At 44.3% G+C, this 16,929-nt stretch overlaps 1 protein-coding gene across 3 annotated transcripts in view; it reads left to right on the forward strand.

Annotated features, from left to right (window-relative positions):
• The window catches only part of PDZRN3 (PDZ domain containing ring finger 3), a 245,239-nt gene that overhangs the window by 220,244 nt on the left and 8,066 nt on the right, over window positions 1-16,929 (forward strand). For all 3 annotated transcript variants that reach the window (XM_040492154.1, XM_040492156.1, XM_040492155.1), the window contains 2 exons: window positions 3,359-3,606; window positions 6,663-6,750. In XM_040492154.1, the coding sequence (XP_040348088.1) occupies window positions 3,359-3,606; window positions 6,663-6,750 (336 nt within the window). The remainder of the gene's footprint in view (window positions 1-3,358; window positions 3,607-6,662; window positions 6,751-16,929) is intronic.

A 16,929-nucleotide genomic window follows, 5' to 3' on the forward strand; every position in this document is an offset into this window, starting at 1 on the left:
CTAAGCTTGGTTAGTTCATTTGCTCAGTGATATCATCAGAGACCCCAGTTCTCCCATTTTTCTGCTCTGATTCCCTCAGTATGTTGTTAATCTGGCCTCAGAGACTGGCTCTTAACATGATCCCAACATACTCCCCTGAGTTTAAGCAACACATGCAGATGACCTGCCCAGAGGCAGAAAAGGGCCATTCCTACTTCGTGTCCTATTTTAAGAACCAACAAAACCTCAAAAGATTCCCAGTCTTATCCTACTAGTCAGAAGAAGTATGTTGCCTGCCCGTGCTTAAATCCATCACCGAAGGAACAAGACGATCACAATGGGTCCAAGTCAATCAGACCCACACCTCAGTCTCCCCAGGAGGGAAAGCTCTCTGATCTGGTGGAAAGGAAACAAAATCTTATCTCTCTCAGCAGAGAGGAAGTACATGGGTCAAGGAGGGATGCTATTTGACCAGGTAGCTGACATTGTCTGCTGTTGTATTTGCAAGACCTAATTGTATATTTAAAAACCAGACTCCTAAGGGCACCTGAGTGGCTCAGTCAGTTAAGCGTTTGACTCGTGGTTAAGCTCAGTTCATGATCTCGAAGTTTCATGAGGTCGAGCCTTACATGGACTCTGTCTGCACTGATAGTGCAGAGCCTGCTTGAGATTCTCTCTCTTTTTCAGCCCCTCCCCTGCTTGCACTCTCTCTCTCTCTCTCTCTCAAAATAAATAAAACTTAAAAAAAAGTAGACTCCTAGGATGGATTCTTTTTTAGACACAACTAAAAGACTCCTGGAAGAAAATCTCTTACTCATTCCCTTTCGGCAAAAGGCCTGGTATTTACGTGTCAATAGAGAAAGCATAGATTGGATATATCTTGCGAGACCCATTCAAAAGTCTTCATGTTTGAGTTCATTGGGGGTAAAAACTACATGTGGTACGAGCCAGCCTTAGACGGACTACTGAGGGCAGAGGACGAGCGTGGCTAGCTGGCCTGGGCCACACCCACATCTCCTGCCCATGGTGCCTCTGGCGTTAATTTAGCCTAGGGACAAATTGACTATCACACTGTAAATTCCTGTATTACTTGACTCTTGGTGTCAGACACTAGTGGAAAGTACGGCTCAGAGCTTCTGCCACAGCATGAAGGTCACAGATCTCCACGTTGCTGTTGAACCACCCACCCCCTCCCCCTTCCTTCCCAGCCCAAGCCTTCAGCACGCTGGGCTCTGAGCAAGGAGGGGGTCAAGACGGTCAGCTGTTTGGAAAGCTGGAAAGAATTCCTTTGTGTCCTTTTGCCCCCTTCTTAAGGGAGGAGGGGTGAAGACAGTTGGGGTGTTAAACCCTGGTGTTGCCCATCCTCGCGGGTTGAGGAAGCAGGGCTCTTGTTTGAGAGCGAATGGTGCTTCCGCGAAGGGTGCATTTGAACCATTGTGTAGCCCAGAGTTCTTGTTCCGTGACTCCCTTGTGATGTAAGTAAATTACTTAAGTAGATTGAATCCAGATCATTAATAATCTCCACTGGCACAATGCACTTGGGCTTCATTACAAGGAAAGAGTCCGACATCTATTCTTTAACCCAGCAGTTGTTTACAAGACACTCGGTCCTAAGAGTTCTTGTCCCTGTAGGGCCCGAATGAAGGGGCTTAGCAAAAATAGAAAAATGGCTGTGTAATCAATACTCGTGTTCTGCTCGGACAAAGAAACCAAAGTGCCCTCTGCCTCAGAGGAGGAACCCTAACTGTCAGTGTGCTTTGAAGTACAAGATAATGGGGGGTGGGGGCTAAGGGGGCTAAGGGGGCTAAGGGGAGGTTGTGTATGTCAGACAAGAAAAGGCTCAGGGTTCATTTTGACATTTATAAAGAAATACTACAAACATTCCTATTGAAAAAATGGAATATTAATCTAAGAGGTTTAAATTCAGGACTTCCTGTGTTAAGTGACATGAACTTGTCAGTGTTCTCCAGAGATGTGAGAAGCTGAGGAATGTTTGCAGAGGTATATGCTGCAGAATTTGGTTCCTATACAGTCATCTTATATCTGACTTTAAAAAAGCAAACCAACCGCTTGGGGAATAATATTGAAATACGCCGGAGCCGGATAACTTGCATGCAGTGCTGCCATGTGACATTATCAGACTGTTGGAACGTGGGGTCAGTTAAATAGTTGGGCTAACAGGTTGCTGGGAATGGCTTCATTTTCTCGAAATAAGGTTCTGGCTTCTGTTTCCTCTTGCGTGAGCCGTGCTAAAGATAGCCGTGTTGAGTGAGTTTTTATCGGATGCTGCCTCCAAGGATTCTTTCCAGTGGTACAGAGTTGCTACCCACCACTACGTAGGTGATCTCTTGTGGTTTATTTGAGGCTGTCGGAGGAGGGAGATGGACGTGATTTTTGCTCTGCCAACTTCCCAGGCTATGTTCAGAGAAGGGTTGAGCGGTGGCTTCATGGAAGTCATGCTGTAGACAGTAGACACTCAGTAAACACAGGCACTGGGGATGCGGCTGCAGCAAAGGCCGTACACAGGGAGAAACAGGACCGCGGTTACGCTAGCTGTCGTGTCCCCAACGTCAGCCAGTATGCCAGCCATTTGTGTACTTCCTTGATAGCGGCCATATCCACCTACGGCCTGGATTATCATTTCCTGAGTATTTTTAATTGACTTTTTTTGAAAGGAAAAAAAAAAAAGCAAAGCAATTCATTTAAAAAGAAAACTTCCGGGGCGCCTGGGTGGCGCAGTCAGTTAAGCGTCCGACTTCAGCCAGGTCACGATCTCGCGGTCCGTGAGTTCGAGCCCCGTGTCAGGCTCTGGACTGATGGCTCAGAGCCTAGAGCCTGTTTCCGATTCTGTGTCTCCCTCTCTCTCTGCCCCTCCCCCGTTCATGCTCTGTCTCTCTCTGTCCCAAAAATAAATAAACGTTCAAAAAAAAAAAATTATAAAAAAAAATAAAAGAAAATAAAAAGAAAACTTCCTATCACTCCCATAAAAGGAAAGCTAATGTCACCTGACATAATACACCCCATTAAAACATAACAATGTAATTAATTTCCAGTTAGCTATTATTGCCCGATAAAGGCTCGGAGCCCGAGGCTGCTCTTTTCTCTCACAGGCAAGATTAGCAGGTGATGAACCTGTGTTAAAGACATCCCAGTAGGAAGCCAAGACTTCCCCACTGTGAGATTTATTATTTAATACCAGATCTGGAGTCTTTCAAACTCATTCCCATCCCACTAGGCATTCCTTAGGAAACCTAAACCAGAGAGAACCGCAATTGTCGGACACCCTCGAGTTGTTATTTTTACGCGCTCACCCAGGAGAACAATCTTCCCTGCTTCTGCTTGACTATAAGCCTCTCTCACCCTAAATATTTTTCCACAGGTCAACGGCAAAGACTTATCCAGAGCAACTCATGACCAGGCTGTGGAAGCTTTCAAGACGGCCAAAGAGCCCATTGTGGTACAGGTGTTGAGGAGAACCCCACGGACCAAAATGTTCACGCCTCCATCCGAGTCGCAGCTGGTGGACACAGGAACCCAGACCGACATCACCTTCGAGCACATCATGGCTCTCACGAAGATGTCCTCTCCCACCCCACCTGTGTTGGATCCCTATCTCCTGCCAGAGGAGTAAGTCACATGACCATGCAACGCTGACGTGTTAAGTGTGGTAAAGTAGCCCAGTGAAGTTGGTTTCTTCCCTTCCCTGTGGTGAAAAAAAACTGATGTCTCTTACAATTTTCCTCCACGTTGCCCGTGCTTCACTTTATCGTTTATAGAGGCAGTCAATTGAATCCTGCTCAAAACCGCACCGACATATTAATTACTTTATTATAACCCTGGAGCGGAGTTATTCAAATTATATTCCCAAAACAACATGACTTACAAATGTCGTCAAAGTTATTTCAGAATAAAATGTTATCACCACAAATGGCAATGTGAAGGTTTGGCGTTACAACTAGAGGGAATGCTGATGATCCTTTTAAATAGACAACACAGTACGTTGGGAGCGTAAAGACAGCCCTGAAGGTTGTGCGTTCTGCTTTCTTGGGTCTCGTTTCAAACCTGGATCTGTGTTAATAAGCCCACACGTGCCTCATATAAGTACCGAATTTACCGATTAAGTAACAGCTGCGGTCCAACACCCCACATTAATCACCCTCCACATGACTCTCCTCTTAACTTCCTTCCTGCCAGAGATACAGAGGAGCTCAGAGCCTTCGAGTCAGTCAAGCCCGATGCTCAGACTCATCCCTAGCTGGGCAGCTGGAGTAATTTACTTTATCCCCGTGTTAATAGAGGAAAAATAGTAATAGCATTTAGAGTACAGTGTTGGACTAAAGGAAATAATGTGTGGGAAGTTCTCCCTAATAAGTGGCAGCAGCAATCATCATTAATTCAGTGACGGATTAAATATTTAGGGGAAGGAAATGAAGAGCCCGCCATTTTTTAAGACAGACCACTGGCTGAGAAGACAGCCCCTTTAACGTAGCTTTTCGCTTGTGATTTTGCATATTTGAGGGCAATGTGTCCACCTCCCCACCTCAGCCTCTCTAGGTGATGTGAGAGTCACTCCCGGCTCTTCCTGTCTTGCTCCTTGTTCAGATCATTGACTTGTGCTTTATTTTAAAGGGCGTTTTTCCTCTTCTGTGGCAAACTTCTGAGTGATACCTGTTGGGTTTCTGCTAGTAACTCAGAAGCAGGAGTGAGCACATGTTCCCTGTGGTTCTGTCAGGTGCCAGACAGAGGCTTGCCTTTCATCCCGTGGTGCTATCCGTTAGCCGTTATAGGAACCCAGGGTCGATTGCCCAGGCCCGACAAAGTCATCTCCGCTGCAGTGGACAGTGTGTAAGGGGAAAGGAGGGGCCACCGATCACATCCATGCTCAGGGCGCATGGTCGTGTGCAAAGAACTGTTAGCTCATTTATGCCTCACAACTGCCCCTCCTCCCATGCAGTGGGGAACTCACATGCTCACCCGTTCTCCTCAGCTTACGTAGGCAGCCGGATTGAAAGGCAGGTCCCGCATCACCTCAACTCCCAGCTCTTAGTCACCGCGGCTCGGTTGCGTCCCAGTTGATCCTGTGAAAGAATTGCCTGATTCGCTGAGTATCATCATTCATGCCAGTTATTTGACTTTATAGACCAAAACTGCCTCCCAGTATTGATGAGGCCTTTACGGCAAGTCCTGACTCTCAGATGGTGAACTGTCACAGTGATGGGCCTTTTAGAAACCAGACCTTTAATCTCCTCTTAAGTCTAGTTAACGTGACATGACTTACCCCCACGGGGAAACTTGAGAAATGTCAGTAGAGTGCAGAGGTCAGACCAGGTTCTGGCCGCAAGGTCAGAGGAGAGCAAGAGTACGCATCGGGATTGAAAGGGGAGTGTTAACTTGATGCTTGACAGCCCAGGCCTTCCAACGGCATCCTCAGTACTAAAAGCCCCGTAAGTGCTGGCAGTATATTTACCTGATAGGCCCTGATAGGTCCAGAAAACCGAAAGCCAGCCCTCGTTGGAATGACCCTTCATGTCTGGTCTGTTTTTTCAAAAGTAAGTGCGTGGGAGGGAAGACCAGAGCCCATCGATTGCTGTGCTGACCTTTGAGAACAAGAAGGTTTGAGCCCACAGTCAACAATCAGGCTGAAGCTTGCCGTCCACATCTGGCACCTTTCAGAGTTGCCGGCCGAGCCTCCCATCATTCCCACTGCCTTTGCTTCTAGACGTTCAGTTAATGTTATTTCCAGAGAGCTGGTGGGTTCTGTAAATAGTGTAAGTAGTATAGTGTTTCTGTAAATAGTGTTTCACATCTGTTGTCCTAGAGAGAGACTCAAGCTTCTGTTCTCTGAGCAGTGGCTGCCTATGCATGTGTGCTTATACACTCATGCATTTTATGTGTGCATGTATGTATGCTCATTATATACCTGTATGTGCATACAAGGTTTTCATGCCAGATGTATTCCTTGTTGGGGAACAATCACAAAAGTTGTGAAAACACTGTCCTAGATGACAGCATAGCACTTTTTGTCACAGTCCCTTTGGACCTGACTCAGAGGCCAACACATGTCTTTGAATGTAGCCTGAAGTCCAGCCTTTTTTTTCCCCAAAGATAAAATCCATCAGTGAAGCAATAAGCAGGAAATAGGAGTATGTCTCCAACCTCGAGTTAGAAATGAGTCCTCTTGGAGTGCCTGGGTGGTTCAGTTGGTTAAGTGTCCGACTCCTGGTTTTGGCTCACAGTTGGCGAGTTCAGGCCCTGCACGGGGCTCTGTGCTGACAGTACAGAGCCTGCTTGGGATTCTCTCTGTTCATCTCTTTCTGCCCCTTCCCCACTCATGCTCTCAAAATAAATGAATAAACATAAAAAACAAAACAAAACCAAACCAGAAATGAGTCCTGTTGACCCACATGACTAGTCAACTGGGGGATGGTCCCTGGGAGCACCTAAGGCTGTCCCACTGTCATCTCCATCTTCTTCCAAGGGGACAGACTTTAGTGCAGAGGACAGAAGTGTTACAGGGGAGGTCCTGACCCTGCTGGGAAACACAGGCAGGGAGAAGCAAGCTGAGACAGCACCCTGGAGAATTTGTGCCACATCACAATGGACCCTTGTCATGGCGGGGGCGGGGGATGAAAGCAGCTACTTCCAAGTGCAAGGGGCCTGAAAGGTCTCCCTTCTGTTTGCAGGCATCCCTCAGCCCACGAGTACTATGACCCCAATGACTACATTGGAAGCATCCATCAGGACATGGACAGGGAGGAGCTGGAGTTGGAGGTAAGCACAGCCTGTCTAGATTTAGGGCTCCTTCCCAAGACTGACAAGTTCCCTTTAAGTGTAGTTTATGGATGTCAGTAAAATACCCACTGTGAGTGGATTTTTGTACAAGAACTACTTTCACTCATGCATTTAAAGGCATAATTGAGCTTTTCTCCCAACTCCCTTCAAAACAGAGCATAACAATTGGATCACAAAGCAGAAACGGAGGATTTTTTTTTAATTACTTAAATGACCGGGTAGTAAGTCCTGTTGTAGATCTTTGAATTCGTGTAATCTCCTTTCCATCAGGCTCTCAAGTCCACACATTCTTGCAACTACAGTGAGCTTCCCTAGCTTTCTGCTCTTGAAGTCATCACCTTTTGTACTCAGAGGCAAGAATAGGTGGATAAATGATTAGCTAGCCCACACCAACACCAAAGCGTTTGCCCAAAGTTTACTAACACTGAGCTTGAAAAAATTAGAAAATCCATGGCTCTCCTTAAGTGTTACTTGAGGCCAAATAGGACTCAGGATTCTAGATGATGTGTAGTCACACTGGCCTCTCAGGTTTTTTCAATTATTTTTATTCCAGTATAACTACCTTGCGGTGTTAGGTTAGTTTCAGGTGTATGATATAGTGATTCAGCAGTTCTGTACACACCGCAGTGCCTGTCACGGTAAGTGTGCTCTTAATACCCCTCCGCTATCACCTGTCCCCCCTCCCACCTCCCCTGGAGGACATCAGTTTACAGGGTTCTTGTTCTCATTTGTGATTTAGTAAGAGTGATAGAAAATAAGAGAAAAGCCAACTTTAAAGATATATTTATTTATGCTTTCGTGTAAACACTGATTCCTGTATTTCATAGTGTTTTCAAAAAATACAAGAGCATTTTTTGAAAAGTGACTTTACGGAATAGGATATTTGGGACCTTTGAGAAAGATTCATGATGTCAAGGGTAAACCCTGTGTCACCATCAGAAGGTAAGCCAGGAAAAGTCCCGTAATGCTTTATTCAGCTGTATGGCCAACCATCGTGTAATCTGGGCTACCAACCAACACCAGTGAGGTTGATGAGTTGCTGAGCAGCAGACAAGTGGAAAACAGCTGTGTTCGTCCAGGTTTCCTTTACAGTTACCAAGGGTTTTTGATCCAGAACAGAAGCTGAAGATCAAAGTGTGCAAATAATGTCTTCGCTGGTTGCCCCCCTATAGCCCAATGCAGAAAATCAGTGTATTTGGCACTAAAGTCATGACTGACTCCGGGACATTTCTTTTTGAAAATTTAAATGTCCTGCTAAATGCATACAGTCTAAACTGGAATGGCAGAAATTTTGGCTCTATAAACTGCCGGGGTTCCTGCTTGTCATCAACTGTAGACCACAGCACTTGCCATCCACTGACTGCTACATGAAATGTAGCCTTGTGCCTTTCAAGGAAATTAAGGATTCTGCCTTTTATTTATACTTGGCTCATCTCCCCAACTTCAGGGCCGGTTCATGAAGCAGCCAGTGCCTCCTCTAGGACGCTAGCTCTTATGGTGTTAATACACAGTGTTCGCAAAGGTGGTTCCACATCACCTATGTTTGAGAACTGTCAGAGTGAACCACAGTGAACAGATTTTTGTCATAGAGGACTTGTCAGTCTTAAATACGTTAAAGAGCATGGTAAATGCCCTGGAGAGGGGGAGAAAATTCAACAGGCAGAATTATGCACACCTACTTCTCTTCCTCTAACAGTTTCTCTTTGGCCAGGTACCTGTTAACATTTCCTGGGTCTAGAATTCTCTGGAACGGTGCTTTACAAGAAGAAGGGCTATTTAATAATCTTTATAGGACAACACTGCTTTTTGATGATCAATGTAATTGTGACAGAGGTCTTTAGAAAGCTATTAAATATCCCAGGAGCTAGATTTATGGAGCCCATTTGACCTTTGAACTACACAGGGATTAAGAGTGCCGACCTCCTACACAGTCTAAAATCCATGTCTACCTTTTCAATCTCCAAAAACCTAACTATTAGCTTACCGTTGACCAGAAGCCTTCCCAATAACATAAACAGTTGAATAACACGTATTTTGTATGTTATATGTGTTGTATACTGTATTCTTGTAATTGGGTAAGTAGAGAAAAGAAAATAAGGGAGAGAAAATACATTTCTTCCAGTACCTTATTGTAGTTATCGAAAACAGTCCACATGTAGGTGGACCCACACAGTTGAAACCCATGTTGTTCAGCTGTATAGTGCAGACTTGGTAAGTCATGGGCACTTAGTTAAACTTGAGTTGATAGCAGTGAGTTCTTGAGTTCTATTTTAGTGTCTAACACTTTCTAAATTTTTTTTTTCAACGTTTATTTATTTTTGGGACAGAGAGAGACAGAGCATGAACGGGGGAGGGGCAGAGAGAGAGGGAGACACAGAATCGGAAACAGGCTCCAGGCTCCGAGCCATCAGCCCAGAGCCTGACGCGGGGCTGGAACTCACGGACCGCGAGATCATGACCTGGCTGAAGTCGGACGCTCAACCGACTGCGCCACCCAGGCGCCCCAGTGTCTAACACTTTCGAGAGCCTGATGGAAGCTATGGTTTCTTCCTAGAAACATGCTCATGTCTAAAAGAGCGTGCAGATGGTTTCTGGAAGGTCACTGAGTTCCTACAGTATCTGTCCAATCTGGCCCATTCTGCCTTACAGTTTGTTACATCTGAATACCACCAGAATCACTGTTTACTTTCTATTTTGCTTTAACCCAACTCACTTAAACCAAGGTAAATTTATTCTAAAGGAAATGCTCTATAACTATCTCCAACAGAAAATCAGCATCACTGCCATAAATAGAAGGTGCTATACAATATAGACAGTGGACATAAGGCAGTGTTACCACATCCTAGTGTTAATTGGTGGTGCCTGGCAAGGACTGGGAGCCTGGGGCTGATTTGCCCCACTCCTTCTTTTTCTCTTTCTTAAGAGATTGGCTTGTGTTACAGAACTGTTAAGACTAGCCAGACTGAGTCTGCCTTAGTAAATGAAGTAACTTTGTCAGTGTGAACTATCTTCGAGCATCTTGCTTTTGGTAGACGCCACTCTAAAACCGTTCCCTAGAACCTTGTTATTCAAAATGTGTGATAGGAACAGCACAGAATCACCTGGGAGAAGGAAAGAAATGCAGAATCTTGGCCTTTAAAACTACCAAGTCAGAATCTGCATTTTAACAAGATGTCCGGGTGCCTCATTGCACGTTAAAGCTGGAGGAGGCCTGACGTCGAGGTGAAGAAGTCCAAGCTTCCGTGTGCTCTTGTCATGGGTAGAAGCAGTGAGGCTTTGGTTGCCCATTTCATCCACTCTCATGTAAAGATGTGCCTCCAAGACTCCAATGCCATCTACGCTTCCCCAGGGCAGAGTGAAGTCCTATGGACTAGAAATGACTCCGCCCCCTGTAGACATGCAGCACTATGCTAAGACTTTTTTCTTTTCATGATTAAAAAGCAGAGGCCAACAATCCCAGGTATTTAAGAGATTAGTTGAATGTTTTAAGTTAGACCTTTGATGCCTTGAGACTTTGCTAAATCCATGATTATTTTCATTTCTACTTGCCTGCTTTCACTGATCACCTGTTACACTGAATACACTGGTGCCAGAAATGCCAAATCAGGAAGTCACCACCCTGCTTGCCCTTAAGGAGTTGAAGCCCCTTGTGGTTCATTAGCCATTAGGATTGTCAGACGTGAGCTTGGCATCTCCCAAGAAAACCAATATATGGTCATGAGTCCATGCCAGGCAGGAAGGCTGCTCTCACATTTGGACTTTTGTCCTTACCAGCTTAGTTGTCACCAGGTGATTTCTCTTAACTAAGCACATCTCATAAAGTGAACCTGGTGGTTTTGGATGAAAGGTCTATTCTAAGTCCAGTGGGAAAGACTCCAGAGTCTTCCTGGAGCTTACTGTTGCATTTTCTCAGGAAGAGAACGATGTCTGTACCTCCAGTACTGCCCTGTTTCAGAGGCTTTGGAAGGTAGTCTGGTCAGTTCCAGAATGTTAATAAACCAACCTCAGTGCCAAGAATTGGGTTTGCTAAAACAGACCCGGTTTTTAGGGAGACTGGCACATACCCGTCATCTCCTGCTTTTCAGAGATTTCTTAGAACAGCCAACAGTCTGTCTCTGCTATATTCCATCCCCTTGTATTCCCCCAGTTTGGGGTGAGATTACAAAAAGAGTGTGTTTTGGGTTGGGGGTCCACTGTTAACACACCACTCAGCCTCTGCATCGAATGACATCAACGTTCCACACCTTTCAAAAGATAACTAGTTCCATGGATTATTATATAGGAGGAAACTACATGAGTGTATTGGGATAATACTGAAGCACACGCGTAGAGAAAAACAGATGTTCTGTCTTTTAAAGCACACAAAATGATCGTATTTAGGCAAGTGTCAATTCCCTGTTATTGTGAAACTGTGTAAAGCTAAAAGGATTATACCCAAGTATACCCAAGGGTTGAGCAGCCACATAATTACCCATAAATTTTCAGGTACTGAACACCTGTTCTAGATCTTCCTGTAGGCAATTAAGAAGGAAAATAGATGTCTGAAGAAGGTTTTTTCCTTAATCTATTGTTTTAATTTCCCAGGTGCTTCATCAGTAGCCGCCTCTCCAGGCTGTGAGGCTCCCCTCACCTATGTTGTTTTCTGATGATGTAATTTTGAGGTGAGAAAAGAGAAGAAAGCTAGTTTCAACGGGGAGACTAAAATGACCTCCAAACCTGGTTTCATTTGAATAATCTAAGGAGATCATTAGGGATTTGGCATTGTCCTGAAGAAGATACAGGATGCCTCAGCGAATCTATACTTTTTTCTTTAGCCTTTAAGGGTTTCTCCGGGGAACCTTCCACAGTCAGCCCTGCCTTCCCTGAGTTGGCCTCCTCACCCTATTAGTATAATCAGCACTTTACCATTCTTCAGACTACTATCTACACACCAAAACCTTCCACCCACTCTTCTCTTGGTCCAAATAGCACCTGCCTAGATCTTAGCGTGGCCCAGTCTCGCACCACCTTTTGTCCAAATGTCACCTCCGGGGAGGCTTCCCGAGCACTCTGTCTAAAGCATCCCTGCCCCATTAGTGCCATCTCTTTCTTATTGTCTGGCTCCCCCACTAGAATACAAGTCCCATGAGAGCTGGGCTCTTGTCCAAATCGTTCGCACCTACACTCCTCATGCCTGGATAGCGCTTGGCACATAGTAGGTACCTTGTGAACATTTGTTGAGTGAAGGAATAAATGCCTTGTTACCGTATCTCAAATGAAGGTTTTTGAAGGGAAGTGCAGCCTGTTTAGAGACACCTCTGTGTTGCATTTAGCCCTATGCAGACACAGAAAGGGTTGAGATAATTTAAAGAAATATGCACAGCAGTTCTGAACCGATAAGGTAGAGTTATGCTTCAGTGACTCGTCTTCCCAGAGTGGGATAAGCCATTGAAATTAGTCCTTAGGATCCCCTCTGATTAAAGTGGCTGACGTTGAAACAGAAAGCTTGAATCACCCAGGTGGAATGGCCCCATTAATTCTCTTAATTGGGCTATCGTTTCAATTTCATCTGAAATGTCAGGCTTAGCAGTTCATTTTTATCCAACAGTCCATCTAGACCAGCAACAGGACACCGGTGGTGGGGGAGCTGTAATCCAGATAATGCTAATACATTATTCATACCAGTTTGATTAATGGTCTTCTTTGAAATCTTATCTCCATCATCACAGACAGATATGTATTGATAACCTCTAAGCTTTCAGTGATGTGCTCAGTTGCGTAAGGCTCTGCCTTTAGCTTGGAGTCAGAATGCAATGTTGAGAATTTACAAACCACCCAGTGAGCTTGGAGAACTGTCTGCTAAGCCCCAAACACCGTATCTGGTTATGAAATTGTAGAATAGCTGAGAAGTTTCAGAGAAGTGAAGTGACTTTCCCAGGACAGTCTAGCTTGTGAGTGGCAGAGCCAGGATTGGTTTTCATTTGGATTTTTTTCTGCCTTGCAATCTCAAGCTCTTTCATTGGATTTTGAGCACCTACTGTGCACAGTGTATTTGGCTAGATCCTTTTTTACTGCACACGTTATTACACAGCTACTGTTGCCTTACTATAATCTTCTTTAGGAGCAACCAAGATAAAACTCAGATTTAGAGAGAGTCAAGACGGTAGTGGTAGCAGTTCTTACTTACTATGTTGTTTTTCTAGAGCTTCTGAAAACCTTTTATGGTTCGCTCTTTGCTTAGCTGTTAGCAACCAGGCTCTTTTTTAGGATGTTGAATCACTCCTTGGAAATTGAGTGACCATAGCTAAGTTACACCATATGCCTTCTTAATGAAAATTTCCTGGCTTTTGTTTAGAGCTCCTCAGAAGATCCAGCTAACACAAGGAAACATTATAGCCCAAGCCATCCTAGGTAGTATCAATGTCAAGTACATACCTGGAGTAAACTCCAGAACACCCCTTCCTTTATTATTGCTTGAAATGTAATATCAACATTATTCATCCGGTACCACTCATCCTTTTTAAAACCAGATGATTTCTAAGACAGAAAGCTGTTCCCAAAGGACTAGCCTTAAACTAGAATTACCCTCCCATTCTTGAATCTCTTTTAGAAAGCAAGTCCTAAAGTTTGCTTCACAGCCAAGTGGAATTGGGGCTGGAAGACAAAGCTTTAACATTCTCAAGGCAAGTGTTTCAGATTAGAGCTGGCTTCTGTGCTCTGCCCTGTCACATGGTGTGGGTGTCATGCTAGAACCAGCTTCGTATCCATGTCAAGGATGGAATTTGGCTTTTGTGATATTTAAGTCAAATCTGGCCAAAGTGAAAATGTGACTGTCACCCTGACAGTCTGCCCTGGGAGGATTTGCAGTGGGATTTAAAGGCTAAATGCAATGTCGGCTAAATCTTTCTGCTGTAGGAAGGGAGCACTGCATTCTCAGTGCATCACTACCTAGGAGTAGATTGGGTAATGAGAACCTCTTGTCTCCCTTGCACAAAAGTGGGAATGTTTGACCATCATGTATTGTGTGTCATTTCCGACGGTATTTATTGGAAAACTATTATTAACCGGCTAATCACATGTGGGGTTAATGACAGAATATAAAATGTGTTCAAGGAGAGTATAATGTAGTATCTTTGATTCACTTATCAGGGATTCAGGAATATTGTTTTAAAGCAACTAACACTTGAGGATGTATTCCTTTCCAGTCTGACATTTTGTTGCAAGAAAGTTTTCTCCCTGGTTATCAAAGATTTGTTGAACTGGCAAGATTCAGAAGGGAAACAGTCCCCCTACCAATAGCAACATCAACTAATGTCCACATTTATAGTTCCATAGTTTTCCAAATTATCTGTCAGTCAAAACACTAACTGAAAAAACATAGTAGAAATGATTTTCACGTTAGGTTTTTATCGAAATCATTTACTTAGCCCTTAAGATAGCTGACTACATGTTGGGAACTAGGCCAAATAAAGGTAATCATTTTTTACATAGCAGACCTTCAGCTATGACATTCCTTATGAGTCTTCCTTCTTCATTGGAATAACCGTAGTACATTACACTGTTCTTTTCTAAAACATGATTTCCAGACTTTTCACTTTCCTGGGTTCTCAACATGGAGTCCTCACAGAGCTGTGCTTCTCAGACTGTCTACAATGAAAAACGATGATGACCAGGTGGACCAGTTGGTTTAATTTTCAGTGTGTTACCAACATGTGGTTGTACCATGTGAGACCATATAGCTCACCCCATATACAGCTTGCCACTTGAGTCCACAGTACCTGAACCGATAGACAATTTGGCCAATGAGACAAGCCTGCAGATCTTGCTCTTGGATATTATGACAATGTCCAAATGCTGTAATAGTTTCTAAACACTTCCCTCAATGCCTGCACTGACTTCCTCACAACCACACTTGGAAGCACATGTGAACTCTGATATCTTTTATGCTTAGATACTCACCTTGGTGGCTCAATTATTTGGAAAAAGCTGTAACTCATATTACTGTTTTCAATTCTGTTAAAAGGAATATCACAACATTTATTGGCTCATTTTTCTTCCTATAACCTTTCCATCTCTCTCTCTCTCTGCTTTGGTTGCACATGGACCTGTTCCAAAACCATCTGGCTTCCACCATGATACATAGCACAGGGCTCTGTGGTAGTAGCATTTGGCTACAGTTGTGCATTTGGACCCAAACAAATCATCAGGAAATTCCGCTGATTTGCACTAACCTTGGGAAGGGCTAAAACAGAGAGAGTCTTTGCTCTTATCCAGACCCAAATGAAGAGTAACCTGAGACAGATGTGGGCATGTGTTTGAAACATAAGAGGAGGATGTGTGACTAACAATATATTTGAGGTATGCAATTTGGTCACTCCAAAGTATTTGGAAAGAATTGGCCCTTGTAGTTAAATAGTGACCCTTAAACTCACACGTCCCCATTACTGTGCTTAAGTCCAGTTCTCAAAACATGAGAAATTCCCATCCAATTCAAGTATCAGAAATTAATGGGGTTTCATTTAATGAAAATTTGCCATATTGCTAAAGCTATAATTAGAAGTCTAACATGTCAGTGTTCAGGAAATAAAGCCATCTTATGGGGGGGGTGGGCAGATGTACCCACTCTGCTATAAGCAATTTCTGGGACTTGAGGCACGTAAACACCCCTGCAGTAATTATTATACTCCCATTTCCTATTGGCTTTCTGTAGGCCAGGCATTGTGCTAAGAGCTCTGCCTGCCTTAACCTCAATGAGTCTTGACCCTGCCTAAGGCAGCAGGGTGGCAATTCCTAGTGACACTTAAGATACAGCAACAAGTACATGACAAAGATACTAGAAGGAGGTGGATTTGGGATCTGAACACAGGTCAGCCTGTCTTCACAGCCCCAATTCTTTACCACCACATTATACTCCCGTCTGTCAGCCAGAAATTCCGCAGAAACTAGTCGGATTGGGACAGTCGTCACTTAAAGCTTTTTCACTGGTTCCCACGATGCTGAGATAAGATCGGAGCTCTTCACGCTGGCCTATGGGGTCCCACCTAATCTGTCCTCATAGCTGGCCATGCTCGGCCTGCCTCTCTCTCTCCCTCGCACACAGGGCTTTGGCATTACTGGCCCAAGACATTTGTACTTGCTATTCTTCAGCCTTGAAAATTTCCATGGTGTTGGGTGCCCTGCCTTTCACAAGGGAGGGTTCAGGAAGTATCTGTTGTATAACTGCTTGGAGCTTTCCCACAAAAACAACTGCATCCTTACCCTCCAGGAAGAGGAGAGAGAGAGGAAGTGGCCCCCAGAGACCGTGGTTTCGAAGTCCCATTCTCTCTGAGTGCCTTCACCCTCCTGGTTGGCAAGCAGTCAACAGTAAAAACCAGGCCAAGAGACCTGGTGGAGACCTTATCAGGCAGCCCTTCAAACAGGCCTGTGGCTTACTGCTGCAGAATGTCATCGGGGTAGTTGGCAGTGTGGGAGAGAAGGCAGTAAACCCAGAACTTCGTCCCAAGGCTCCAACAATTTTCAAAGTTCTGACTTCATTCTGAAGCGCGGACTAACTGGCACATACAGGGACGTTCCCAGTGCTCATGTGTCTCACATTTGGGCTCACTTTGCTTTTATCTTATTTAATTTGCGGTAATAGCGGCTGAAACTAATTTCTCCACTGTAAATATCACAGCTGTTATGGAAAGCATTAATTGCGTGCTATCACGTTACCCTCCTTTCTTGGATCAATTTATGTGTAATCTGTTTGCAAGTTCTATTACTGTGAATGTTAAGGGAATGCAACGTGAAATAATCTAACCGAACACATTGGAAACATTTGTACTGAAATGGCTGGATGGTTTGGGCCTTTGGAAATATTCTCGTTTGTGGCAGACATTGAAAAAATGCTTTTTAAAAGCCCTACCCCAGAAGTCTTGACACTGAGTGAAATATAGGTAATTTTTCTTTTGGGGGATCAATAAAATAACTATTTTCAAAATGACTTTATATTGACTGAAAGGTCAGAAATGCCGTGGGCATTGATCCTGTGTCCATAATCACTTTTTGTTTAGTAAGTTAACCGCTCTACACACTCAAATACAAAGAAATCCAGTTCATCATTGAAACAAAATATTTTTTAAGCCTTTGACCCTTGGGGGGGGGGGGGGGGGGGGGGGGGGGGGGGGGGGGGGGGGGGGG

This window comes from Herpailurus yagouaroundi, unplaced genomic scaffold (assembly GCF_014898765.1).
Source record: "Herpailurus yagouaroundi ecotype Mexico unplaced genomic scaffold, PumYag 183, whole genome shotgun sequence".
Taxonomy (NCBI): Eukaryota; Metazoa; Chordata; class Mammalia; order Carnivora; family Felidae; genus Herpailurus; species Herpailurus yagouaroundi.